This window comes from Desmodus rotundus, chromosome 7 (assembly GCF_022682495.2).
Source record: "Desmodus rotundus isolate HL8 chromosome 7, HLdesRot8A.1, whole genome shotgun sequence".
NCBI lineage: Eukaryota > Metazoa > Chordata > Mammalia > Chiroptera > Phyllostomidae > Desmodus > Desmodus rotundus.
The window spans coordinates 75,423,088-75,449,528 of NC_071393.1; the positions used below are offsets into that span (position 1 = coordinate 75,423,088).

Here is a 26,441-nt window from a genome sequence, read left to right on the forward strand (position 1 = left end):
TCATGCCAAAGCCAGATGTTGCTTGTTTGAGAGATTTTAGGAAAGTCTGAAGCATGACCAAGACAAGCCATTTGCGTGGAAAAGCCACTGGAAACAGCTTTTGTGGGTCCACAAGTTGGTGGGGTGGGGTCTCGGAATCATCAGGGCTGGGTGAACAGTGTGAGCCAGGTTGATGGAGACTCACATATGGCACCTGCCTGCTGGCTTTGTCGGGGAGGGCTGAGAAGAGGAACAATAGCCTCTGCCAGCACTTCTGTCTGGGAGAAACCTGCCCGCTGATGTCAGACAGTTCAGTTCCCCCCTGTATATTCCTGGTGCTGTTTGAGCTGCTGCCCCAGCGCTGGAACTCAGAGTCTGAGTAAGTCTGTTCATGGGCCCTTTAAGAGGAACTGCCTGGGTTTCGCTCAGCCATAATCCCCTCTGGTTTTTACAGCCAGGAGTTGGAGACATCTCTTTCTGGCATTGGAACCCTGGGCTGGGGGTTCTGGTGTGGGGCTGGGACCCCTTGCTCCTCAGGGGGGGATCTCCGTAGCCCAGATATCCCTCCCAATTTTTATCTGCCACATGTGGGTGTGGGACCAGCCTGCCCCACATCTCTGCCCCTCCTACCAGTCTCAGTGTGGCATCTTCTTTATAGCCTTAGTTGTTGGACTTCCGCTCAGCTGGATTTAAGGTGGTTCTGAATAATGGTTTTTCTGTAGTGTAATTATGGCTTTTAATTTTTTTTTTTGTTATTTACTGATTTCTAGAGAGGTGGAGAGAGGGAGAGGATGACATTGATTTGTCGTTCCACTTATTTATGCATTCATTGGTTGATTCTTATATGTGCCCTAACCAGGGATTGAACCTGCAACCTTGGTGTATGTGGATGATGCTCTAACCATCTCAGCTATCCACCAGGGCTAGTTGTATTTTTGATGTGGTTGTGGGAAGAGGTGAGTACCACATTTACCTATACTGCCATCTTGACTGTGAATTCAATTTTTTTCCCATAGGGCCTATTCCCTCCCTCAGTCTCCTCAAATGATGCTTGCGGCCAGAATCTCACACTAGTGGGCTTGATGATATAGTATTCAGGAGGGGCTAGGCCACTGGTTCTCAAAGTGTGGTCTGAGGACTCCTGGTATCCCCTAAACCTTCTTTTAAGGAATATATGAGATCCCCCTTTTCCGATTGCATATGCAAATGAGGCCAGATTCTCTTTATGTTTGACTAGGATGACATATCACAACAGGTTGAGTGCAGATGCAGGTACGAAAATCCAGCTGTTTTCTGCTGAGCCAGACATAAAGCGATTTGCAAAACTATTAAACAGTGCCACTCTTCTCACTAAATTTTTTTTGTTTTGGAAAAGTTATTTTTAATAAAAGTATGAAAGTGTTATGGTAGCATACAATGGGTTTATTATTATTTTAATGAGTTAACAAATATACTTAAATATATACACTATAATTTCCAATATAGTAAATATTGATAGAAATAACCTGTGTGTAAACAAAAGCTCTTTGGGGTCCTTGATAATTTCTAAGAGTATACCAAGAGAAGAAACCAAGGAGTATGAGAGACCAAAATGTGTGAAAATTGCTGGGCTAGGTCATACTGTGAAGTCCCCCTGACTGAACAGATAGTTATTTCTTGCTCACGCTTAGACTTAGTGTGAGCCATCACAGGGCCTCTGTTCATAAGAGTTACCCCAGGGCCCAGGCTGAGGGAGCCCTGTCTTGTCACCTGCTGCCATGTTCAGCAGTCAGAAGAAGGGATATACACAGTGATTCTTGGAGGCTTCCACTGGGAGTGTCATGTCAGAGTATCATGAAAATGTGCAGTCTTATAACCACCTAAGTGAGAAACCTAAATTAAATAAAAACACATATTCTTGATCCTTTGTACCCTTTCCCTCCCACATTCCAGGATTATTGAGTATCAGTGAAAGGGCTTGAGGATAAGGAGAGAAGCCACGTATGTGAATTATTGAAGTATGTTGCTCATGAGGTACTGAACTCCATACCCCACCCTGGACCGTATCTTTACTCTCTCTTTAACATTTACTATGCAGTATTTAACACATATGATAAAGACATATGGAACATAGAGTGATAATGTGACCACTATCAGCTTAACAAACAAATTTCTTAAACTCCCTGTGTGTTTGTCCTCATCTGAACGTGTTCTGATTCTGTTACAACCAGTTTCAGATACTTTGTGGAGAGCAATTCTGCTGGCCTAAAAAACCACAGTTTTTCTGGTTTTCTCATGTCTGGTATTTCACTGTTTCTAAAGCCCTTTCTATGCATTCATTTCCTCATCAAATATTTATCAAGTGCCTGTTTGCCCAGCACTGTGTAAATTATGTGCTAGGGATACGTCAGTGAGGAATAGCTCCTTGCCTGCCCTCAAGGAACTGGAGAAGACAGACAATAAGTATGTTGATAGAGATATAATCAATGTTGGGTCACTGCTCTTAAGTGCTATGAAGAAAAATAAAGCAGAGCCCTGGTTGGTGTGGCTCAGTGGATTGAGCGCCAGACTGTGAACCAAAGGATTGCCAGTTCGATTCCCAGTCAGGGCACATGCCTGGGTTGTGGGCCAGGTCCCCAGTAGGGGGTGCACCAAGGGCAACCACACATTGATGTTTCTCTTTATCCCTTCCCCTCTCTCTAAAAATAAATAGAATCTTAAAAAAAAATAAAGCAGGGTAAGTTGGGTATAGTTTGATAGCAGAAGAGCTAGTTTGGAAAGCCGTCTCTAAGGAGACCTTGAGCAAAGACCCGAATGAATTAGCTGTGTGATTAGGAGTATTTTAGTCCAAGGAGTAGCACATGCAAAGTACCTGAGGCTAGAATCTGCTGGAGGTGCTTAAGGCAACCATGGTGGTTGGGGTAGAATATGTGAGGAGAGTGTAGGAGATAAGGCCAGAGAGGTAGCCAGAAGACAGATGATTTAGGCCTTGTAAACCAGGGTAAAGTACTGGTTTTTGTGTTTGAACTTAGGATGGGAAGGAAGCCATTAGAAGAGGTTGAGCCCAGTAATGACATGATCTCTTGTATATTTTAAAAGAATCACTGTGGCCTCTCATGTTGGAGAAAGACTGTAGGGGGCAAAGCCTGAAGCAGAGAGAATGCCTGGGAGTTACAGCCACAGACCAAGTGAGATAATAGTTGCTTGAACTCAGTGGTGTGTTGGTAAATGTTTACAGGCTCTCTGAGGGGAAAACACAGAAATCTGATATATAGTGTCTGCTGATTTCTATGGTTTAAGTATTCCCACGGTGGTGATTTTAAGCTAGCAATGTGCTGTCATTGAATGTGGAGGTGGGAAAAGATGTGCACAATCAGCTCTCATGGGCCAATGCAAGCTGGCTCCAGCATGGAATTTGGGTGCCTTTAGCCTGTGGTGTGTTTGCAGGGAGGGTCCAGGTTTGTCTTCGTTTTCTAGAGTAGCTGGAGACCATACCATGTTTTTGGAAAGAAAGGATATGGAGAAGGTTATGAGAGGGAGAGAGTTGGTTCACTAAGTCCATTATGCTGGAGCCTTGCAAAATAAGCGTAGATGCTTGAGGCTTTGCAGGCGCTCTGAACTCACAGATCCTTTGAAAGTGGAGCTCAGCCCAAAACCTCCCTGCAAACAGGAAGCTGGTTTGAGTTAGAACATAAAATAAAAACCAGCTGATGCCCCCGAATGTTTTTCCCCTCCTCTTCCCGCTTCCACAGAGCCAAAGGAAACTGCTTCTCCCCTCCCCCGCCCCCTTGCTTAGCTAGTTGCTCAGAAAGCCATAAAAAGTGAAATGCCACAAATCCTTTTAAAGTAAGCCAAGTTTTGAGCCTACGCAAACTCCTGCCCGCGGGGTTTCCTAGCCTGGATGTCTCTACACCGCTGTGAATCCTAGGAGGAAAGTGACTGGGGAACAAACAGGTGCCAGAGATAAGAGCCTGAAACCTAGGCCGGGTGGAAAGGATGGCCTGTCGCAGGGTTTCTCAAACTGCAGCTTCCAGCCGTTTTGTAGGTCATGAAACCAATAAAGTGGGCACTGGCCAGAATTAGTTTTTAATGAAATAGAATATTACATTGCTAATTACATACAGTACTACATGCAATAAGAGTAACTGTTGCTTTGTGAAACTTTTATTTCCGTTTTAGGCACATGCACACACATACATGTGTGGTATCTATTGGGTCATGACATAAGACGTGTTTCTTTTTGTGAGTCATAGTCAAAAACCTTTGATGAACGCTGGTCTTTAGGATCTGAGCAACTCATTTCTCCTTCCTGCTTTAGACTGCTAGTGAAAGGTCCAAGCTAGTTCCAGAATCAATTCTCTATGGAGCTAGATCATCTACCCACAAAACGCCCACCCAGATTCCGTCAGAGGGGAGGGAAGCTGAGAACCATTGGGTCAGCTGGTCTGACCCTTGGGACCAAGCTGAGGCAAATGGAAGGACTGATGCAAATTTGAATCCAAAAGATTTGTCTGAAATCAGATTAGCTTGAAGAAAATAGGACTTGAGCAGCCTTTTAGCTTATTGCACTTGATTTTATGACCTTTCCCGTCTATGTGGGTAATGTGGTCTCAGGCTTCTCTCTCTCTCCTCTGCAGTGGGCAGTTGGTGCAGCAGAAATGTCCCTGAGCACCCCTCCCTCTGGGATAGCCAGAGGCACAGTGCCAGTATAGGGAGTGGCACCCTGATCTGAGTGTCCCCCACATTTCCTCAGGGTTATTTTGTGCTCTCCTGCCAGAGCCTGGTGCTCAGGCCAGGGTAGTCATTGATAATGTATTGCCCCGCCCTGACTGGTGTGGCTCATTCGGTGGGCATCGTCTCACAAAGGAAAAGGTCGCTGGTTCCATTCCTGGTCAGGTCACAGGCCTGGGTTGTGGACCCTGGTTGGGGCGGGTACAAGAGGTACCTGATAGATGTTCCTCTCACACATTGATGTCTCTCTCCCTCTCTTTCTCCCTCCTTTACCCTCTGTTTAAAAATAAATAAATAAAATCTTTTAAAAAATGTTTTAAAGAATGTATTGCCCTGCCCTGGCCAGTGTGGCTTGGTTGGAGCATCATCCTGTAAACTGAAGGGTCACATGTTCGATTCCCAGTCGGGGTACATGCCTAGATGCAGGTTCAGTCCCTGGTTAGGGTGGATACAAGATGTAACTGATTGATATTTCTCTCCCTCCCTTCCCCTCTCTCTAAAATCAATAAGCATGTCCTCTGGTGAAAGAGAGAGAGAGAGAGAATATGTATTGGGGTCCATTTCTCTATCAGGAAGGATGTTGGTGTTAAGGAGACTGTAACTACCATGGCTTCCAGTGCTTTGACAAACCTCAGATGGACGGCCTTCTGACCAAGTGGCAGTGATTTCGTGTTGTTGGAGTGACAGTGTAGAAGTTTGCTGTGGCTGGACCAAGAAAGAAGGCATATGGAGATTTCTACTGAAAGTATGAATTCATGAAAGGTTTTGAGGAGATGAGCAATGCTGGGGTCTTTGAGAGTGTAAAGTGATTTCCAAATGTAAAGAATTTCTTTGGGTTGAGTTCCATGGAAATTTGTAATTGACCTGTGTTCCTGAGCTATGAAACGTGAATTTTTGGGCTAAGGAGTAGTTTAAATAAGCAATTAACAAATTAAAAGATGCATTGAGCAGGCTAAAGTTAGTTTACGCCCCACTAGGGTTAGGGCCTCAGATAGACCCAAGAGTAACTGGCAAATGTGGTGCTTGTCAGGTGGCTGTGGGTCTGTAGGGTGCCCTAGAACTCATCTGCCTCTCCATGAGGACACTGAGAATTCAGTTCACCTACCCAAGAAGCACAGAAGACTCTTGGGGACCCTTCTGGGAAATAGGTTTTAACTATAATGTCCCAAGAGACTTACTTTGGTCATTGGTATCCACAGGGCATTTCTTTCCTACCTAATTTAAACTAAAATGGTCCTTGAAGATAAGAATTTAAACAGGCCCTCTAGGAGCACTTCAGATTCTCCACTTGGGACAGTAAGAGAGGAGTGACCCTTAAACTACCCTAATTGATTTTAGGCTTCCCCTCTCTATAAACCGGCTCGGACTAGGAGTAGATCACCCCGCCACAGATATGAACACCCATGAGGTGTTTCTGGTTCACACCACCCTCCTAGGGCCTCCAAGACTCTTAACAGAGTACAGTCTCGCCTGTTTGCTTAGCCGTTCAAATCCAGAAACCCATTTCTCTGAGCCAACGAACACCAAGGACATCCCCTGAGGAGGCCCAGAGCAGGGAGTCCAGACAGTACTAGAGAAGCCTGGACCTGGAGTGGACAAGCAAGACATTCTGTAGCAGGGGTTAAGGTTCACTGACTAGCAAGAGGTTATAGGGCAGTCTGAATCTCACATGGCATCGTCTGGCAGGAAGACCAGTAAACTACTTTGAGGTTAGTCCATCGTGTGCCCTGGGGACTACGGACATGTGGGGTTACAATAGTGATGATGAAAGTGATGGTGAATATCTTGTGTGGCCATGTCCTCTCAGAATCTTTCAGGACTTTACACATGCTTCCCTTTCATCTCTGTGGGAGTTGTGGCTTAATAATAATAATTAGAATACTCTGAGCATCTGTGCCTTGCAAAACACAGCACGAAGCCATGTTTCTGCCTCCGAGGCTCTTGTCTGTATGAACTGGCAGACATTTGGGTGGGGTGGAGTTCTCTGATGGAGGGGAAGAATGTGATGGAATGCAAAGATCAGGGATATTATTAGTCACCTAATTGATACCTAACATTTTTCTGGTTCTTGGTAGATCAGAGTGGACTTCCTTTCATGCCTGTCGGGGCATGAAGATCAGTGACCTCCCCTGAGTCTCATCTACCCAAGTGGCCAGTCTAGGGACCCAAAGCTTTATCTTGTAAACAGAGCCTTTCTGGACTGGGGGAGTGCTTTATCCTCTGGCTATGAGCAGAGCTTTAACCCCTTCATTTTCATTTCCATGGTGCCAGCAGATTGAGCCTGTTAAAAGCCAGTGATATACATTGGCTTTTCCCCATGCCATCAAGGGACCTGTGGCCAGAACAGAACCTGGAAAAGTCAGTAGCCCATCCTCCTGAAGACATGCATCAGGAAAGTAGTCAGTACTATAGGGTGGTTCTGAGTACCTTCAGTACCTCCTTTCCAACCCCATTCTGTCTATAACATGCCACTTCTCTGTCTTGCTCTAACAGGTGACCTTGGAGAAGGTGCTTGGAATAACAGTGTCTGGAGGCAGAGGACTTGCCTGTGACCCCCGAACTGGTTTAGTTGCCTACCCAGCTGGGTAAGTATCTTGGAAGAATTCTTATTGCATGGGAGTTTGTAGCCATGCTAAACCAGTTGGGATGGGCGGGCGCTTTCTGTTATCTTCTGGGAGATACCTCCAGATTAATGTTTGATGCCGTTTTTGTAAAGGAAATACAGGGCCAGGTAGAGGCTCTGGCTTTTCGGCCATCCATACCTGCCCACACATACAGGTTGACGTTTTAGGTTATACATAGCTTCCAATACTATCTTTAATATCTACCTTGTAGTAATTTTTAAAAACAGCTTTATTGAGATGTAATTCATATACCACATAATTGGCCCATTTAAAATGCACAGTTCAGCCCTGACCGTGTAGCCCAGTTGGTTGGGTGTTGTCCTGTAAGGCAAAAGGTCAGCAGTCTGGTTCCTATTCGGGGCGTGTGCGTGGGTTGCAGGTTCAGTCCCCAGTCGGGGGCTGTACTGCAGGTTCCGTTCAGTCTCCAGTCAGAGGCAACCAGTCAATGTTTCTTTTGCATATAGATGTTTCTTTCCCTCTTTCTGCCTCCCTTCCCCTCTCTCTAAAAATAAGTAAATAAAATCTTTAAAAAATACAATAAAATGCACAATTCAGTGCTTTTTAGTGTATCCACAGAGTTGTGCAACCATCACCACAGTCAATTCTAGCACATTTCCATCACCCTAGAAATCACCCATTAGCAGTCACTCTCCATTTCCCCCTAAGATGTATCTCTAGCCTTGGGCAACAACTAATCTATGTTCTGTCTGTATAGATTTACCTATTCTGGATATTTCATAGAAATGGAATCATACAATATTTGGCCTTTTGTGACTAGCTTTTTTCACTTAGCATAATGTTTTCATGGTTCATATATGTTGTAGCAGGTATCATCAGCACTTCATTCCTTTTTATGGCCAAATAACCTTCCATTTAAGATAAAATACCACATTTTATCTCCTCAGCAGTTGATGACCATTTTGGCTATTAATGAAAAACACTGCTCTGTACAGTCGACCACTCTGGTCACTTGGAGAGACGTCATTGCCACGGAGGAAGAGCAGGGTTCTGGGCTGGTGCTCTTCTTTCCCTTGCTGCCTTTTCACCCCTCCGCTCCTACAGATGGGAAGCCCTTAACCGTCCTTTCTTTAGGCTGTTGCAGGAGTGTTTCTTTTGAAGGCTTGGGGCCCCTTCTGCTTCTGGTTCTGTCAGCTTCTGTTCCTTGCTGCTGGGCACAGGAACACGAAACTGGGAAGGCCCGCTGCCCCACCCTCAACTTGGAAATGCTGAGTTCCCCAGTGTGAGCTGCATAGCAGCTCGTGTAGATTTTGTACCAGATAAATGATTTTCTTAGTTTTATCATCCCATCAAAAAGCTACCTTATTCTGTGCCAGGCACAGGAATTATTTTATTTAATGCTCAGAGCAGTCCTGTGAGCTTGGAACTGTTACCGTCCTATATTTTAGAAACCAGGATTCAAAGTGCTTAAGCAGTTTGCCCAAGGTCACACAGCTAGTGTCTGCATTGGGATTTCAACTCAAATAGTCTGACGGCAGAGCTCTTTCAGAATGGGGCAAGACCAGACTTTCTGCTCATATTTAAAGGCTGTTTTTCCCCTAAGCTGTCTACTTATCATTTGAATGAAAAATGCCCAATTTATGGGCATCTCCATCTATGTCAAGGAGAATTCTGCCCTTGGGTTCTGGGGTCAGTGTCTCTCCTGAGTAGCCCTCTGGCATTTGCTGTCTGGCGGAGATGCTGTGGGAGCTGCGCTGGCTTTGCCCTGAAGAGCCTGAAGTGGCCTCCTCCTCCCCCTCCAGAAGCAAGCTGATGAATGACGCTGTTGCTGGATACCCTGTGCAGCCTGCCTCAGGGGAATTCCACTCGTGCCTGCCTCTGCCTGGGAAAGCTAGGTTCCTTCTTGTTGGAGGTGCGGCTGGGGCTGGCTTGGAAAGGCCCAGGCTTCTGCTTAGTGCGTGCTGAGCGCTGTGTCCCTGCCCTTGGAATTGTGGAGCCCTGCAGCTCCTCTCTTTCCTGTACATCCCCGGGCCCCAGGCCTGGCGCCTTCAAGGGTGTGTGCTTCTGTTGAAGGGCAGGTCCCAGCCTGGCTCTTGTGCCTACCAGTCATTAGCCTTTCAGGTGTTGTATGGAAGATTCCCTGCTGTAACCTCTGGTAGATTTCCTCAGTGCGCTTGTCTTGGGTCAGTCTTGGGCAGTGCTCCAATCCCCTGACCCTTTGATTTCCTAGAGCTTTAAGTCTTCTCTTTGCAAGTGGCCCCTTTCTGGTTGTTTAGCTTTGCTCTGTGCTAAAGCTCCCTGGTGTGCCTCTGGGGTATCTGGGGGGCACCAAGGTCTATGTCAGCCAAGCAGGCTCTTTCCTCCCTCCTCTCTTCCTTCTCTTCGTATTTGGTGATCCAAACACCCTCACCCTCACCCCCACTCTCTTGTTCCTACTGAGAGCTTGTTGCTCTAGTAGCAGCTCAGGTATCCTAGAAACAAGAAGAGAAACAAAGCTCAGAAAATTCTCCCAGAGGCCTACAGACAAATATCAAACCAAAACAAAATTTTCTGAAAGGAAATGAAACAGCTCCGGGAGGCTAGGGTGGAGGGGGATGTGTGTCAGGCAGAGATGGACCGAAGTCTCTGGGCAGAGACCCCCCTCCGTTTTAGTGGCTCCAGTGTTTCTTCTCCCAAGTTTTCTCCTTTTGCCATTGTTTTCCCCATAGGAAGCCTGCCTCTCAGCTGTCACACTTTGAGCCCCCCTGCCCTTGGAGACCAGGCTGGTCCCCAGGGAGCCTCGTTGAAGGACTCAGTTTAGTTGAGCTCCCATGACTGACACGGGCCCCTTTCCTGGCTGGCTTGGTAGAGGATTCAGGGGCCTGAGAGCCCTGCACAGCCCCTATTGCTACTGTGGGGCCAGTCCGTTCTGAGAAGGGCCCCCAGTGCCAGGGTCTGGCCTGGGTGAGTGCTGTGGGCAGAGGAGCTACTGGAGTGGGAGGTCGCCGGGAAAGTTGACTGGCCCTATCCAGCAGCCGAGAGAAGACCTCTTGGTAGCTTTAACTAGGGAGGAGGAGGGGAACAGCAGCTCTCCCAAAGAGGCCCTTCACTTACTCAGTCCATGTTGGAATTTATGCCGAGGTCCCCATCTCAAAGCACTGGACTGGGCATGAAGCCACAGAATCTCCTCCTGAACTGTGTTCTGGCGACATCTCAGCTGAAGGAGCATAGAACTACCCTTCTTATTCTCTGTGGCAAGCCCCACGTCGGGGGGCTGTGGAGAGACTGGGTGAACCTGAGAGAAGAGGGTGATTGACTTGGTGTCCTGAGGGATGTGAGTCATGTAAATAAGACAGACAGGGTCACTACTTTGTGGCGCTTAGGTTCAAGAAGGGCAAGCAGAGAGTACGCATGTAAACAAATAAATGAGCAAGAGCGTATCGGAGAGTCATAAGTGTTCTAAGAATAAAACTGGATGATGGAAGAATCACCATGTGAAGATCGACACTAAAGTGTTCCAGGTGGAGGAACCGTCGGGTGCAAAGGCCCCAAGGCAAGGAGGGGTACACTCACTTGCTTGAGCACCTGAGCACTGCCGTGGTGGCTCGACCATATGCCTGAGAGTAAGGAGGCTCAGACAGCACCACTTTGGCCTGGCTTGTACGTTTTGCAACTCACAGAGATTCACCTCTTGCCCTGGAAGAAAGTATGTTTAGAGTCCACAGAAAGAAGTATACTCGTAGCTCTATACCAGTGGCCATGTTATTCACCAGGGTATTACCAGCTCTTTTCTCATGCCTTGGTGCCAATGAGGTGGTGGGGGCTGGCGAGGTTCGTAAAGTGTCCCAGAAACAGAGATGCCAGTGGGTCTCATGGCCTGGCCTAAGAGGGTTACTTATTTGGAAGGCTTTAGAGTCCAGGTATCTAAAGAGAACGACAACCAAGGATGCCCTACGAAACATCCTAGACTCATTATCGCTTAGAATAATTAAAGCTGTGAGATTTTCCCTTTGGGGGTGAATCTGGAGGGACAGTTTGTAATTGCGTACCTGGATGAGGACCCTAATGAGTCACTGGTATCCAGCAAGTCTTATGTGGGATGCTGTCGTTGGGGTGCCCTGCTGCAGCTGCCGACTTCCTGGATAGCCCTGTCCTTGTTCTTAGTGCACCAGAGGACCCTTCAGGAGGATGGGCAGGAGCACCATGCTGGTTGCTTTGCACATGGTCTTCAGTCTTAACAATTCTTTGAGGTAAACATTATTCCTATTTCACAGGTGAGCACATTGGCTTTCAGAGAAGTTAAGGAATATGCCCGAGATCACGTAGTGTGTTAGCAGACAGGTCTTTAAGCCCAGTTTTCTTGTTTCTATCATCACTCTGACCTTGAGTATCAGTGCCTCCTGAAAGTCTTGAGATGGGGAAAATCATGGACCAGCCCTAAGTCCCTAGTTCACAGTTTTGCTACTTAGGAGGTTCCTCAGAAATTGGAGCTTTGAGATCTGGTAGCTAGAGAAGTAAAGATTTATTCACTCATTCAGAAGTATTTATTGAGTGCCTATCTTCTAGGCCCTGGGGGTGTAGTAGTAAACAAAACAGACGAAAATACCATCTTCACAGAGCTGGCAATCTACTGGTGAAGGTAGATCCCTTCCCCCAAGAAAGTGAACTATAAAGACTAGGACAACTTGCTATGTGCTGTGGAAAACGTACAAGCAATGAACAGTGAAAGGGAACAGGGAATGGGCGGGGTATGAAGTTGTAATGTTAAATAGGGCTGGAGTGTGACCTTTGAGCAAATCTTGAGGGACCTTTGGTGTGCTTCTGTGAGTCACCTGATTTTCCCTAGTCTGAAAGAAGAAGTTGTGAAACGCAGGATCTCTGCCCGAAGCTTCTGTGTCTCGCTCCCTGTATGTGCTGCCACACTCATTGCTTGACTCAGGGTTCATTTGTTTCTGCCTTCCGGAGGGTAGGGAGTGATAGGAGGCAGGTCATGTGGGAACCCTGGGCTCTCTGTGATGGCAGCAGGCCTGGACCTGTCCAGGGGAGGGGGTTGTTGAGGGCTGGCCTTTCCTGATTCAGAGAAGTCCCTGGGCAGTGGGCCCAGTACCTGGTACTGGTGCTCCATGTGACGCCCCAGCTGAGGCCCGAGGGACTGAAGCCTCACTGTCTTCCTGTGAGAGCGAGCAGCCTCCCTGCACCTGCACCCTGGGGTTCTGAATTACAGGACTCAACCGGCTGGGGGAGCCCAGCCCTTGTCATGTTGAGGATTGCAGCCAGCACTGCCCAAGGGCCACGTGAAGCGGACTGCCTGCCGTGCTGGGCTGGGTCAAGGAACTTGGAGGCCCAGGGCCAAATATTGATGCAGACTGAGCTCCACCCTCTCTCCCTAGTGGACTAAGGAGCTCGCTCAGAGAAGACTGAGGGGGCTCCCACATCAGCATCTTGGTCTTTTCTTTTGAGAGGACCTCAATAAGCTGGGCTTAGGGGGAACCTTGGATGTCTTTGTCAAGTTCTGTCCTCACTCCATCATCTGCATTTTTGTCCCCACAAGTGTGACCGTGGGTTGGTGTCTTTCTTCCTCTTTTTCTGTATTGGAAGGTTTCCAAATTTGAATAATTCGAAGTAAAAATTTCAGCTTAAGGACCTACTTCTGTGTGTTCCCCTCCTTTGTTTAACTCTTTAATGCCACAGGTGAGAATTTTTCAGGTTATACTGTGTATGGGGGTGGGATGGATGTTAGAGAAGGGAAGAGGTGCCTCATAACTAGTCATCTTTCTCTCTATTTTGTGTTTTACACACATACACACCTTCTCCTTCCACCTTCCTAAGGAATTTAACTTAAGGGAAGGAGGAAACAGAAGATGTTGTGGCCCAACAAAACTCAGCATTTGTGTGCAGTTACTTGGAAAGTGTTTTAAGCAGTGTGATGCATTGCCCTGGAAGGTCATGATGCTGCTTTGGGGTGATGGGTTTAAAGGAAAATTCAAAAGCTTACCATGGAGCCCCCGCCCCCTACTTGTGTTTTGGGTGTGGAATGCTATTGGCTGGAATATGCATTGAGTCAGTTCACGTCAGATCAGCTCTCAGCTGAAGCCTTCTGCCATGGTTTATTTGTAGCTGATCGGAAAGCTAGGTAACCTGTAACCACTTAGACTGGAAGCCATTGCTAGAGAGAGGAGCTGGCAGAGGGCCTCCTCAACAGGTCAGTACAGAGCAAGAAAGTTCAGCTAACATCAGTTAGCTTGAAAACTTGCTGGGCTCTTCATGATGGTGGCAGGTCGGGGTGGGGAGTGGTAGTGGGGGTTATTTTATCATTTTTCACATACTGAATAGAGTATAAAATCTAAATATTTAAATCTGTGAACTTTGAACTGTAATTGCTATAATTTTCGTTGTACCTGTTCTGATATCCAAAAATTCTGTCACCTAAATCAGACATGTGCCCTGACTTGGAATCGAACCAGCGATCCTTTTCACCTAAATCCTTATTCCCTCATAGTGCCCCAGTCAGTCTTCTTGCTCTCAGCACCGTGAACATTAGGTCAGTGTGCTTCCTGTGTTTCAACTTCAGGGTTTTTTTTTTTTTTTTTTTTTAATTTATTGATTTTAGAGAGAGAGAGAGAGACAGAGAGCAACATCGATTTTTGTTGTTCTGCTTATTTATGCACTCATTGGTTGATTCTTGTACGTGCCCTCACTGAGGATCGAACCCACAACCTTGTTGCACTGGGACGGTGCTCTAATTGAGCTACCCAGTCAGGGCAACTTCAGTTTTCTCTTCTTTCTCTCACTTATTCCACTCTGCTTTTCTTAGAGCACTTCTTCTGGTATCCTGCCTCTTTTGATTTAGATGAATGGTCTTGAGGAAATTACCTCACTGCTCTGAACTCATGTCTCCATCTATAAAGTGGGGATAACTGTACCAGTGCCCCAAGGTTGCTGTAAGGATTAGCCAAGACCAGACGTCTGAGTTGCTTAGCAGAGTGCCTGCTACACAGAAAGTGCCTGATACATGGTAACTCTTATTGGGCTGTGTAAAGAACAGAAGATCAGTTACTTAAGGAAATGGATGCCTTCAGGTTTAGAGTTTATTGAAACTCTCATGTGATGCTTTTTAACTTAGCCAGGAGATGTCACTTCTGTTATTTTTCCATGTTTCTGTCCTAGATAATTAAGGTAGTTTTTCCCTCAATATTTCCCCATCCTTTCCTTGCTACCTTCCAAGCTTTTCATCTCCTAAGTCAATGAAAATGCAGCTATTTTCTATCCCCAACCTTAACCCAACTCTTCTTTCTTGGCTGCCTTCCAGAACAAAATATAAAGCCTCCTTTAAAGTTTTTACCATTACTCGCCCTGGCTGGTGTGGCTCAGTGGATTGAGTGCCAGCCTACGAACCCAAAGTTCACTGGTTTGGCTCCCAGTTGGGGCACATGCCTGGGTTGTGGGCCAGGTCCCCAACTGGGGGCATGTGAGAGGCAACTGATTGATGTATCTTCTCGTACATTGATGTTTCTCTCCTCCTCTTTCTCCCTCTCTTCCCCTCTCTCTAAAAATAAATAAGTAAAATATTTTTTTAAACAAGTTTTTACCATTACTCAGCTCCTAACAGGACTCACCTCCATTCTCCCACAGGGAAAACCTGATACAATCTCTTAGCACCTTGTTTGCCACAGCCAGGAGCCCCCTTTCAGCTTCATTTCCATGTTCTAGGAGTGGTAATATTAAGATTTGCCATTTGTTTGGCTCCTGTGTGTCAAAGAAATCATTTAATATTCACAGAGGTCCTATGAGCTAAAATCAGGTGTCTTACTTTTTTATAGATAAGGAAACAGGCTTGTGATTTAACCAGGGTCAGTATGTGTACATGGCAGAAGAGGGACTCAAACCGTGGTCTCTGACTCCAAACCTACAACATCCTCATTACTCTACACTGCCTCTGAGGCTCCAGAGGTCCTTGGCCCTCCTTCCATAGAAGATAGGTGAGGCGTGGAGTAGGGAGGAGAACTGATATCCCGCAGGACCAGGCTAATGGACCAAGGGAGCATTTATCCTCTCAGTAAATGGTTCTTGAGCAACTGCAGTGGACCATACTCCGCTAAGCCCAGGAGACAAAGCAGTGAGCAAAACCAGATCCAGTTCCCACCCTCATAGAATACATAGTCTAATGGGAGAGATTATCAAAACTAAATGTAAAATTGTAGCTGTGATAAATGTCACCAAGGGTTGATACACTGCCATGACAGCATCTATGAGGCCATATAAACTGAGATCTGAAAGAAGACTAAGGTTTAACTAGTTGGAAAAGAGGGAGAAGAATGTTCTAGACAAGGGGAGTGGCTTCTTTAAAGGCCCTGTAGTGGGAGGAGCATAGCAAATTAAAGGGAGTGAAAAAATGTGAGAAGAGAGAGAGAGCAAGAAATTGAAAATCTATAAAAATAGTGACAGAAAACTTCCCTAACTTGGTGGAGAAAATAGACATACAAGTCCAGAAATCACAGAGTCCCAAACAAGATGAACCCAAATAGGCCCACACAAGACACATGATAATTAAACTGCAAGAGGTTAAAGACAAAGAGAGAATCTTGGAGATTTTCTTTTCTTTCTTTTTAGAGAGAGGGGAAGGGAAGGAGAGAAACATGGATGTGTGAGAGAAACATCAATCGGCTTCCCCTTGCATTCCCCCTGAGTTGCAGGGACCTGGCCTGCAACTCAGGCGTGTGCCCTAACCAGGAATTGAACTGGTGACCTTTTGGTCCAAGGGGTGATGCCCAACCCACTGAACCATACCAGTCAGGGCCAAAGAGAGAATCTTAAAAGCAGCAAGAGAAAAGCAGTTAGTTACCTGTAAGGGAACTCCCTCCCATAAGACTGTCAGCTGGCTTCTCAACAGAAACTTCACAGGATAGAAGAGACTTGCAAGAAATATTAAAAGTAATAAAAAGCAAAGATGTACAACCAAGATTACTCTACCCAGCAAAACTATAATTTAGAATTAAATAACAGATAAAGAGCTTCCCAGACAAGAAAAAGCTAAAGGAGTTCATCATTACCAAATCAGTATTATATGAGATGTTAAAGGGTCTTCTTTAAGAAGAAGAAGATTCCAGAAGCAGCAGCTGCCGCCACCGCTGCTGTAGCTGCTGCCACCCTGGCTGGTATGGCTCAGTGCATTGAGCATCAGCCTGTGAACCAAAATGTTGCTGGTTTGATTCTCAGTAAGGGCACATGCCTGGGTTGCAGCCAGGTCCCCAGTAGGAGGTGTATGAGAGGCAGCCACACATTGATGTTTCTCTACCTCTCTTTCTCCGACCTTTCCCCTCTCTCTAAAAATAAATAAATAAATAATTTAAAAAAGGCAGAAGGAGACCGATGCGAGCAGATCATGCCAACCCTAAACCCTCTCCATCTATTTTTTTAAAAAATAGAAGAAGGAACAAAAGATAAAAAACAAAAAAAATAAAAGTAAAATGGCAATAAATACATATCTATCAACACTTGAATCTAAAAAACAGAATGAACAAGCACAACAGAAACACTCATAGACACAGAGAATGATGGTTGCCAGATGGGGCAGGGGTTGGGGAGAATGGGTGGAAAAGGTGAAGGGATTAAGAAGTACAGATTGCTAGTTACACAATACCCATGGAGGTGTAAAGTACCGCATAGGGAATATAATCAATAATATTCTAATAATTATGTATGGTGTGATGGGTACAAGATTTATTGGAATTATCACTTAGTAAGTTATGTAATATCTAATCACTGGGTTGTACACCTGAAACTAATATAATAATGTATGCTAACTGTAATTGAAAAAAATAGAAGGAAATGCTAAATGTTCGTTAAAGGTTAATGAAAATAGAGATGTGATTTTTTTTTTCCTCAAAAAACAAAAACTCTTCTGACATGGCATTCTGGAGGGGAAGCAGGAGACTGCAAGTTGGCATAAAAAGAAAGTGGCAAAAGGACTGAGGAAAGGGGAACAAGGGAGAGATTAGGAGACTGGGAGAAAAGGAGAAAGAAAACAGTCAGGAAGTGTTTGAGGAAGGCGGGGTTAGAAGAGAAGAGGGTATGACTCAGGAATTCCAAGATCTGTTGATCAGCCTGGCAGTTCTGGGTGTATCTGTTGCACCTCAGAGACCCTAGTGTCCTCGGAGATTGCCTGTGGAATTTGCATATTGAAGCGGTTTATTGAGCCTAAGATACTAAGCATTGACAGTTTGTACCCACCTTTGCTTCAAGTTTCTAGCAAGTGTGAGGTTCAGGTGTGGGGGCCACAGGGGGTTACCTACTAAATAAGCCTGGGTCTGGGGGAGGTTGTTCTCTGCTCATTCTCTCCATATCCCCTTACCTGGTGCAGCAGGCCCCACACCTGCTCCTGTTAGCTAGTTACAGAGCTGATGAAGTGGAGGCAGGAGGGACAATAGGCATAGGCCTTCTGGCAGCCAGGGACTGTAAAGGAGTACACTGCCTAGCTATGGCTTCCGGCTTCTCCCCCCCCCCCCCCCCCCCCCCCCGCCCCCCAAGGCCTGCCATCTAGGCTCTTCTCTGGAGCTGCCTCTGGAAAGTCCCTCTGAACCTGACCCCATCTGGTCTTGCCACCAGACAGAGAGGGTACAGCCCTCCTCTGTGCACAGCAGGTGGAGTCCCTGCTTGCCTTCTGGCAATCTGGAAGGTTCTTCTAAGGGGCCTTGGGGCCAGGGATTTTCAGGGCTGGGCCTGGGAGCTCTGAGACGCTGAACAGTCTTCCTCAGGCCCTCTCAGGCTCTCTCTGCCCCTCCTCTTAGTATTACAGAGCTTTTTTGCAATTTTGGCCCTGTGCCTCCCACCCCCTTCCTCATCTGACATGTAGAGGGTGTGGAGGGCCAGCTCCTGCCAAGTACACACGTGGGTGCACATGTGAGAGGCCTCACCTCTCCTTGGAGCATAAATGCTGGACACATGTGGATCTTAACCTGTGAACAGGCTGTATACCCATGGCCTGCATTGCCTAATCACGTGTCCCCTTCCCTCCTGCACCCCTTCCTGGGCTCTATATGAGGATGGTGGGAAGGCCTGTGTCCCTGCTGTTCTTTGTGGGTATGACCAGAGATGGTGTGCTTTTTAGGGATGGTGGGGATAGGCTTCCAGGGACTGCTTTCACCCTCAAGGGGCTGCAGAGATAGGCCCTTGTGGGCAGGGAAAGGAAGGAAGAAAGGGTTGCAGGAGAAAGCAGTCACTTGCCCTCGGTGGCAAGTGGAGCCTCTCTTTTGGGTAACTGGAATTTCCAGGTGGCCTGGGAGCTCCTGGGGGAGCTGAGGTTTGGTGCTAAGTCTGTTGTCTTAACTCATCCCTCCAGGTGTGTGGTGGTGCTGTTCAATCCCCGGAAACACAAACAACACCACATCCTCAACAGTTCCAGGTAAATGGGTCTGAGCCCTCAGGGAGTACCTCCTTCTCCTGGGGACTGTGCCAAGGGCACAGTCTGGGGTCTCTGCTCCTGGGAGTGGGGCCTGGTTGGGACCCAGGGCCAGAGAGGGAAATGCCACATGTGCCATTGGTGTCCACTGGTCTTGCCTTTTGAGGGAACTGCGAGGGAGCCAGGCTTGTGGGCCAGGCTTAGGGCAGGCTGCCAGTGGCCCCCTGAGCCAGCCTCATCTCTTGCAGGAAGACCATCACTGCCCTTGCCTTCTCCCCTGATGGCAAGTACTTGGTCACTGGAGAGGTAAGTGAGGAAAGGGGGCTGCAGTTCTTTGAGGAGAATGGGTGATGTGCCCTCAGCAGAGAGCTAAACTTGTAGGCCTAGTTAGGGCTGCTGCCACTTTGGCTTCCTAAACAGAAGCCAAATCCTGGTGTTTGCTATGCCTTTAAAACAGTGGTCCTAAGTTTTAGTTTGTGTCAGAATCATGTGGAGGGCTTGTTGAAGTGCACGGTGCTGGACCTAACCCCAGAGACTTTGATTCTTTAGGTCTGGGGGGGCGGGGCTCCACAATTTGTATTTCTAACAAGGTCTTACTTCGTGCTGCTTCTGCTTAGTTAGGGAAGCACACTTTGAAAACACTTTAAAATATTGCTTATCCCTGGAGGTCCCCTGCTGGGCATATGAGGAATACCTCTTAGCTTCTCAGTCTTATAGAGAGTCAGTGGGGGCAGAAATAGGCATGAATGGTAGTGATTCTCAACCCTGGCTGCCCATCAGAATCACTCAAGGAGCTTTGAGCAAATACAGAGGTGCAGACCCTCACCTGGAGATACTGAACAAAATCTGGGGCCATTTTCTCCCTGATAATCATTGTTGTCCTGAGATATTTATTGTTAACTCTCTACCTTTGCCCTGCATAGCACTCTGCTCTTGACTCTTGGCCAGAAGGTCATTAGATTGTATTCAGTAGCTGGGGAGGTGAGGGCCCCCACTCTGAAAGGTGAATGGGGTCTGTGTGCTTCTGGCCCTCACTTCCAGTCCTTGCCTCCCTGCAGAGTGGGCATGTGCCAGCAGTGCGGGTTTGGGATGTGGCTGAGCGTAGCCAGGTGGCAGAGCTGCAGGAGCATAAGTATGGTGTGGCTTGCGTGGCCTTCTCCCCTAGCGCCAAGTACATTGTCTCCGTGGGCTACCAGCATGACATGATTGTCAACGTCTGGGCCTGGAAGGTGAGTGGGCTGGGTGGGCTGGGTGGGCTGGCCTGGCAGTCTCATGAGGTTTCGAGGGCCAGTTGGGGAGCCAGCAAGATACTGACCGGAGCCCCTTCACTCTGCTGTACTGACCTCAGTCTCATTCCAGAAAATGATCTGAGGCAGGAAAGAGCAACTACATAGCCAAACGTACTGGTAGAAAGGAATTAGTTTCATGCCTTTGAGGACCTCTTGGAGGAAATGAATCTTTTCAACTCCTCTGGAAAAGGACTCTCCTCACTCCCCTTGTTTTTCTGACCAGTAAATCCTGGAAAGAAACATTTTTTTTTTTCAAGTGCAAATACAATCTAACCCTCCTCTCTTCTGTGCCTTTCTTCTTAGCTCAAAGAGGCAGGACCTTTATTCTTCCTTTGGCTTTCTCTCCAGAAAAACATTGTAGTGGCCTCCAATAAGGTATCCAGTCGAGTGACAGCGGTGTCCTTCTCTGAAGACTGCAGCTACTTTGTCACTGCAGGCAACCGACATATCAAATTCTGGTACCTTGATGACAGTAAGACCTCAAAGGTGAGATGCTGAGGCTGGAAGTAGCCACTAGGGCCAGAGCCTGCTCAGCCTATCCCAGGAGACTGTGCTCCACTTGGGCCCTTCTCTGCTTGCTCAGCAGCCATCCAGAAGATCTGGATGAGTCAGATGCTGTCTGGGCTGAGGAGTAGTCTCAAAAGCAAGGGGGCCTAGTTTCCAGGGGCAGGCTCTTGGGTGGATGAGTGGGCAACAGTGATATGTCTCCACAGGTGAATGCCACTGTGCCCCTGCTGGGCCGCTCAGGGCTGCTGGGGGAGCTGCGGAACAACTTGTTCACTGATGTGGCCTGTGGCCGAGGGAAGAAGGCGGACAGCACCTTCTGCATCACATCCTCAGGGCTGCTGTGCGAGTTCAGTGATCGGAGGCTTTTGGATAAGTGGGTGGAGCTGAGAGTAAGTACCTCTGGCCCAGATGGTAGGGGCTGTGCATGTCTCCGCTCAGGGGAGAACTGATGCCTATAGCTCCATACCAGGGCTGGGCCCTGGTGTGTGCAGGAGGGAACCCCAAGAAAAGAAGCTTGAGGGAGCCAGAGCTTGGCCCAGTTCCCTCCCACCCCCACCGTGGAGATCTGTGTAACTGCCTCCTCTTTGGTCTCTTTCTGTCTTTCTTTCCCCTGCTTTCCTCTTCTGCTCAGAACACAGACAGCTTCACAGTAAGTGATGCCTAGACTCTCCTGTCTTTCTCATGCTGTTTCTTTCTCTTTGCTGGGCTTTTCCTACTTTGTTTTCTTTGCCAAACTTTTAATACCTTATGAGGGTCCCTGACTCCCATCCCCCAAACTGCATGTGGCTGTGGGCCCTCTGGCACCTGCTGCTGGAGGGAGGGGCATCTCTAGATAACAGCTGAGGGGCTCAGGCCAGAGCAGCTGGGCTGCTTTTCCCCTGACCCTGCGTTGGCTAGTCTCTCTTGGCAGGTGACTATTGAGGAGGGGTGGGGTAGGTGGCCTGTACTGACCTGAGTCCCTCTACCTGCAGACCACCGTGGCCTACTGCATCTCTGTGAGCCAGGACTACATCTTCTGTGGCTGTGCTGATGGCACCGTGCGCCTCTTCAACCCCTCTAATCTGCACTTTCTCAGCACCCTGCCCCGACCCCATGCCTTGGGGACAGACATTGCCAGCGTCACTGAGGCCAGGTGAGCTGTGTGGGCCCCGGCCTCCATTCAGAGCCTTGTCCTGTGTCCAGCCTTCAGTGAACAAGGTGAAGAAAGAGTGTATCAGAGATAACCAGGAATACTTCTGCAGACAAACAAAGTTGGGTTTATGGGTACTCTTGCAAACAAGGAGAACTAGGGAGTATCTCAGTAAGTGGGGGGCATTGTAAGATTTGGGGTATTGTGTGAGGTGATTTTAGAAATGGTTCAAGAGATTGAAATTTTGCTGTGGTTGGATGCTTTTAGGAAGTAGAGGCAAGTCTATAATTAGACATCCTAATAATTTTATTTGTAAGGTGGGACTAAAGCTGTAATTGATAAAGAAGAAGCAATCAACCCTGGCAGATGGGAAAGGGTGATATTTGGTCACTTTTGTGGTTTGCACGGTGATCTTGTTTTCATCTCTGCTCAGATACAATGACAGAGCAGTCTTGTGTTTGTTTTGCTCCGTTATGGCCATAGAGCTACCTTGTCTGACGTTGGTGTTCTGTGATACTGTTTGTGTTCGTCAGGAGAACACCACGGCCCAGCAGCTAGTGCCAGGTCAGCTCCCAGCTGATGGCTGTCAGGGGCTGCTTCTGTCCTTCTCAAGCAACCGCTTTCAAACGTTTGGGTCTGGACAGGGCTTCCCATGCTCTATTTTCATCCCTTTCAGTCCTCCATTTCATCAGCTCCTCACTCACCAGTTTGCTTGTCCCCTTTCCCACAGTCGCCTCTTCTCTGGAGTGGCCAATGCCAGGTATCCAGACACCATTGCCTTGACCTTTGATCCCACTAACCAGTGGCTGTCCTGTGTGTACAACGATCACAGCATTTATGTTTGGGATGTGAGGGACCCCAAGAAAGTGGGCAAGGTGTACTCAGCTCTGTATCATTCCTCCTGCGTCTGGAGTGTGGAGGTAGGTGGGCTGGGACACCTTGAGACTGGCCAGGTTTGCTGGGATACTATTGTGAAGGCAGAGAGCGGGGATCCCCAAGTGTTGGGGGTATAATATCATGCTCCTGCTGCTTCCTTGTTTCTCTAACAACATCCCTGTGTACCCGCCTATCCTCAGGCCCTGTGAACTGAACTTGAATTTTAGTGCTTATATATCTTGGGCTTCTTCCAGTGTGCCCCTGTCCATTCCTAGCTTTGCCTTGTCCTGGGCTGGGTGATCTTGGACAAGTTAATGAACTTGGCCAAGCTTCAGTTTCCTGAACTGTAAAGTGATGTACCTGATTCACCTGACTGTCTAAGAAATGAAATGTTAAGTGGGAGACATAGAAGAGGCCCTGGTACAGGACTTTCCTTCAGTGATTATGAAGAATAGCTAACAGTTATGGCTTGCTTACTGTGTGGCAGTCACTGAGCTAAGTCATGGTCAGCATTATTCCTTTAATCTCATTCCCTTCTCCCTGGGCAGACAAAGGACTGCTCTCTCCCTGGAGATCTGACTTTGTTCCCTTGACCCCTGCAGGTCTACCCAGAAGTGAAGGACAGTAACCAAGCCTGCCTTCCGCCCAGTTCCTTCATCACTTGTTCCTCAGACAACACTATCCGCCTGTGGAACACAGAGAGCTCCGGGGTGCATGGCTCCACCCTGCACCGAAATATCCTCAGCAATGTGAGCCCTGAGGCCTTAGGGTCCCCACTCCGTGCTTACTATCCCCATCCCCTCAGCCTTTCACACCTTCTCAGGAACGGGGTCCCCAGACTTTGATATTCCAGCTTTTATTTGACTGGTCTCTGCAAGCCAAGGGTTTATCTTGTCCAGCAATCCTCTCCCCTTGTAGTTATACTGGGTCAGGTATGCCTTACCCACTTATTCTCTGCACCTGTTCCACTAGGATCTCATTAAGATCATCTATGTGGATGGGAACACTCAGGCCCTACTGGACACTGAACTGCCCGGAGGAGACAAAGCTGATGGGTCCCTGATGGATCCCCGTGTGGGCATCCGTTCTCTGTGTATCAGCCCCAATGGACAGCATCTAGCTTCAGGGGACCGTATGGGCACACTCAGGTATTGCTAGGCCTGGGGTGGGTGCTGACTGCTTCTCATGGTGCAGGCTGGGGGAGTTAGATCCCCAAGGATACAGCTTTAGAAAAATTTGGCTCAAAAAGATTGGGGGAGATATTTACATATACAAGGGAAAGATAACTTTACAGTGAAGAAGCCCAGAAGAAACCATCTCAACCAAGTGATCATCAAGCTTAATATTTTCATTTCAACGTCATGAAGCCCATGATATGATATACTAGTAAGGACATAGTATTGTTTCTGTGGCATTCTTGCCAAAATGCATAACCTCAGTCCAATCAAGAGCAGGCATCACAGACTCAAATTGAGGTACGTGCCACAGAGTACCTGTATTAATCAGTGCTCTTTAAAAGTGTCAAGGTCATGAGAGGTAAGAAAAGACTGAAGAATTATTCAGGGCTGCAGGAGACTAAAGAGAAATAACAACTAAATGCAAATTGGATAGCATCCTGGATCCAGAAAAAGAGCATTGTGGAAAAACTGGTGAAATTAAAATAAAGCCTTTTATTAATACTATACGAATGTAGATTTCCTGGTTCTTTTAATTGAACTGTTGTTATATAATATGTTAACATTAGGGAAAGCTGGGTAAAAGAAATAAGGAAAACTCTTCTATACTCATTGCAACTTTTCTCTAAGTCTAAAAGTTCAAAAATTTAAAAAAAAATTGGAAAAGGTTGGGGGAGAGGATGTCTCCTCCTACAGCCTGGCAGTGACCTCTACCCTCCTCTCCTCATTTTCGCAGGGTGCACGAGCTGCAGTCCCTAAGTGAGATGCTGAAGGTGGAGGCCCATGACTCGGAAATTCTGTGCCTGGAGTACTCTAAACCAGACACAGGTAAGGAGGATACCCAGTCTCTAGCCCAAAATGGCATGGGGCTTCTCCAGTCCTGTCGGTGCCACTCACCTCTGTACTGGCTCTTGGATATGGGAATGAAGGTCCTTTGAATCATTTGGTGTCTTTGCAGGTTTAGAGGAGGACAGCTCTATCCCTGCACCATGGGGCTCAGTTATTGCAGGTGTCTTTGCCAGCTTCAGATAGGGGCCTGTTCTGGGCACTTGTGGGCTGATGAGTTCTTTGAACCCCAGGTCTGAAGCTGCTGGCATCAGCGAGCCGGGACAGACTGATCCATGTGCTGGATGCTGCACGGGAATACAGCCTACAGCAGACCTTGGACGAGCACTCGTCCTCCATCACTGCCGTCAAGTTTGCAGGTGGGGAGTGCGCAATTGAGATACATTCTGCTACCTGCCACCAATATCACCCTTACCCCCACCCCCACAGCCACCTGCCTCCCGCCACTGTGCCCATCACCGGGGAGTGTTGGACAGCTGCTGGGAGGCCTGGGGCTGGAGGGGAAGACAAGTGCAATGTAGACTGCCAGTCCAGGGGACCCTGAGCCAACCAGGGTGGCTGAGGATAGGGATAAAGGAAAGCCTAGGTTTGGAGGGCAACATCCTGATTTCCTTGGTTGTTCCAGTCATGTAGAGTGCTCAATAGAGGGGGAATGTAGAGGGAAGGCAGAGGAAAGGTTGGCCCTGTGTGGCTGAGAGCAGTGGGGACAGCTAAGCCCCTCTCCTCCATAGCCAGTGATGGACAAGTCCGCATGATCAGCTGTGGAGCAGACAAGAGCATCTATTTCCGCACTGCACAAAAGGTAAGGGGACTGGGTTTCCCTGAATGGGGTAGTGGGTGGTGCTGGTGGGGCTCTCTACCATTCCCATACCTGAGGTTACAAGAGGTGAAGACAAGAGAAAGCAGGGCTCCCTCGGCCTGGTGAGACATTTGGGCTTGGGTCTGCCCACATGCCCCACCCCTGCAGTCTGGAGATGGAGTACAATTTACACGGACACACCACGTGGTACGGAAGACGACCCTCTATGACATGGATGTGGAGCCCAGCTGGAAGTACACGGCTATTGGCTGCCAGGACCGAAATATTCGGTGGGCATCCCTTTTTCAGACCGTCTGACCACACATTCCTTTATGCTTGGGGGAGGTTAGCTCTAGGCACCTCAGTCCCTATGTCTGTCCTTTTTTTTTTTTAAGATTTTATTTATTTATTTTTAGAGGGGAAGGGAAGGAGAAAGAGAGGAGAAGCATCAATTGTGTGGTTGCCTTTCACGTGCCCCTTACTGGGGACTTTGCCCGCAAACCCAGGCATGTGCCCTGGACTGGGAATTGAACCAGCGACCCTTTGGTTTGCAGGCCCGCACTCAATCCACTGAGCCACACCAGGCAGGGCCATGTCTGTCTTTTTGCCCAGGACTTTGTGACCCCTTGAGCCTGCAGAATGAGTAGCCCCACCCAAGGAGGGTAGTCCCTGTGGTGTTGGGGAGTGGCCCATAGAGAATGGCACTGGGAGTGAATTCTGGCATTTTTGCCACCTGGATATGCTTGATGGTGACCTCTTCCTCATGTGAATGAGAGTGTGTTTCTTTACAGGATCTTCAACATCAGCAGTGGGAAGCAGAAGAAGCTGTTTAAAGGGTCACAGGGTGAGGACGGCACTCTGATTAAGGTAAGGGCCCAGTCGATGTGCTCCGGGCCAGACATCAGGAGGATGCGGGCACTAGGTGGACAGGGACTGGTGGTTCCCGCCCCCTTCTAGCTGTGTGTCCCACTTCTTAGGTGCAGACAGACCCCTCAGGGATCTACATTGCCACCAGCTGTTCTGATAAGAACCTCTCCATTTTTGACTTCTCCTCAGGCGAGTGCGTGGCCACCATGTTTGGCCACTCAGGTGAGTGTAGCCCCAGTACTCTACCCCTGGGACTTTACTCTTTCTCCCTTTAGTTCTTGGGGATGCCTCACAGCTGCCGGCCC

The 26,441-nt window shown here is 47.8% G+C and overlaps 1 protein-coding gene across 4 annotated transcripts in view; it reads left to right on the forward strand.

Annotated features, from left to right (window-relative positions):
- The window catches only part of MAPKBP1 (mitogen-activated protein kinase binding protein 1), a 57,195-nt gene that overhangs the window by 21,975 nt on the left and 8,779 nt on the right, over positions 1 to 26,441 (forward strand). For all 4 annotated transcript variants that reach the window (XM_053927674.2, XM_053927677.1, XM_053927675.2 and 1 more), the window contains 16 exons: positions 7,183 to 7,274; positions 18,589 to 18,651; positions 18,897 to 18,954; positions 19,707 to 19,877; positions 20,286 to 20,423; positions 20,651 to 20,833; positions 21,416 to 21,576; positions 22,304 to 22,493; positions 23,052 to 23,198; positions 23,422 to 23,597; positions 24,361 to 24,452; positions 24,704 to 24,829; positions 25,202 to 25,272; positions 25,438 to 25,559; positions 26,061 to 26,136; positions 26,247 to 26,358. In XM_053927674.2, coding sequence (XP_053783649.1) covers positions 7,183 to 7,274; positions 18,589 to 18,651; positions 18,897 to 18,954; positions 19,707 to 19,877; positions 20,286 to 20,423; positions 20,651 to 20,833; positions 21,416 to 21,576; positions 22,304 to 22,493; positions 23,052 to 23,198; positions 23,422 to 23,597; positions 24,361 to 24,452; positions 24,704 to 24,829; positions 25,202 to 25,272; positions 25,438 to 25,559; positions 26,061 to 26,136; positions 26,247 to 26,358 — 1,978 coding nt within the window. The remainder of the gene's footprint in view (positions 1 to 7,182; positions 7,275 to 18,588; positions 18,652 to 18,896; positions 18,955 to 19,706; positions 19,878 to 20,285; positions 20,424 to 20,650; positions 20,834 to 21,415; positions 21,577 to 22,303; positions 22,494 to 23,051; positions 23,199 to 23,421; positions 23,598 to 24,360; positions 24,453 to 24,703; positions 24,830 to 25,201; positions 25,273 to 25,437; positions 25,560 to 26,060; positions 26,137 to 26,246; positions 26,359 to 26,441) is intronic.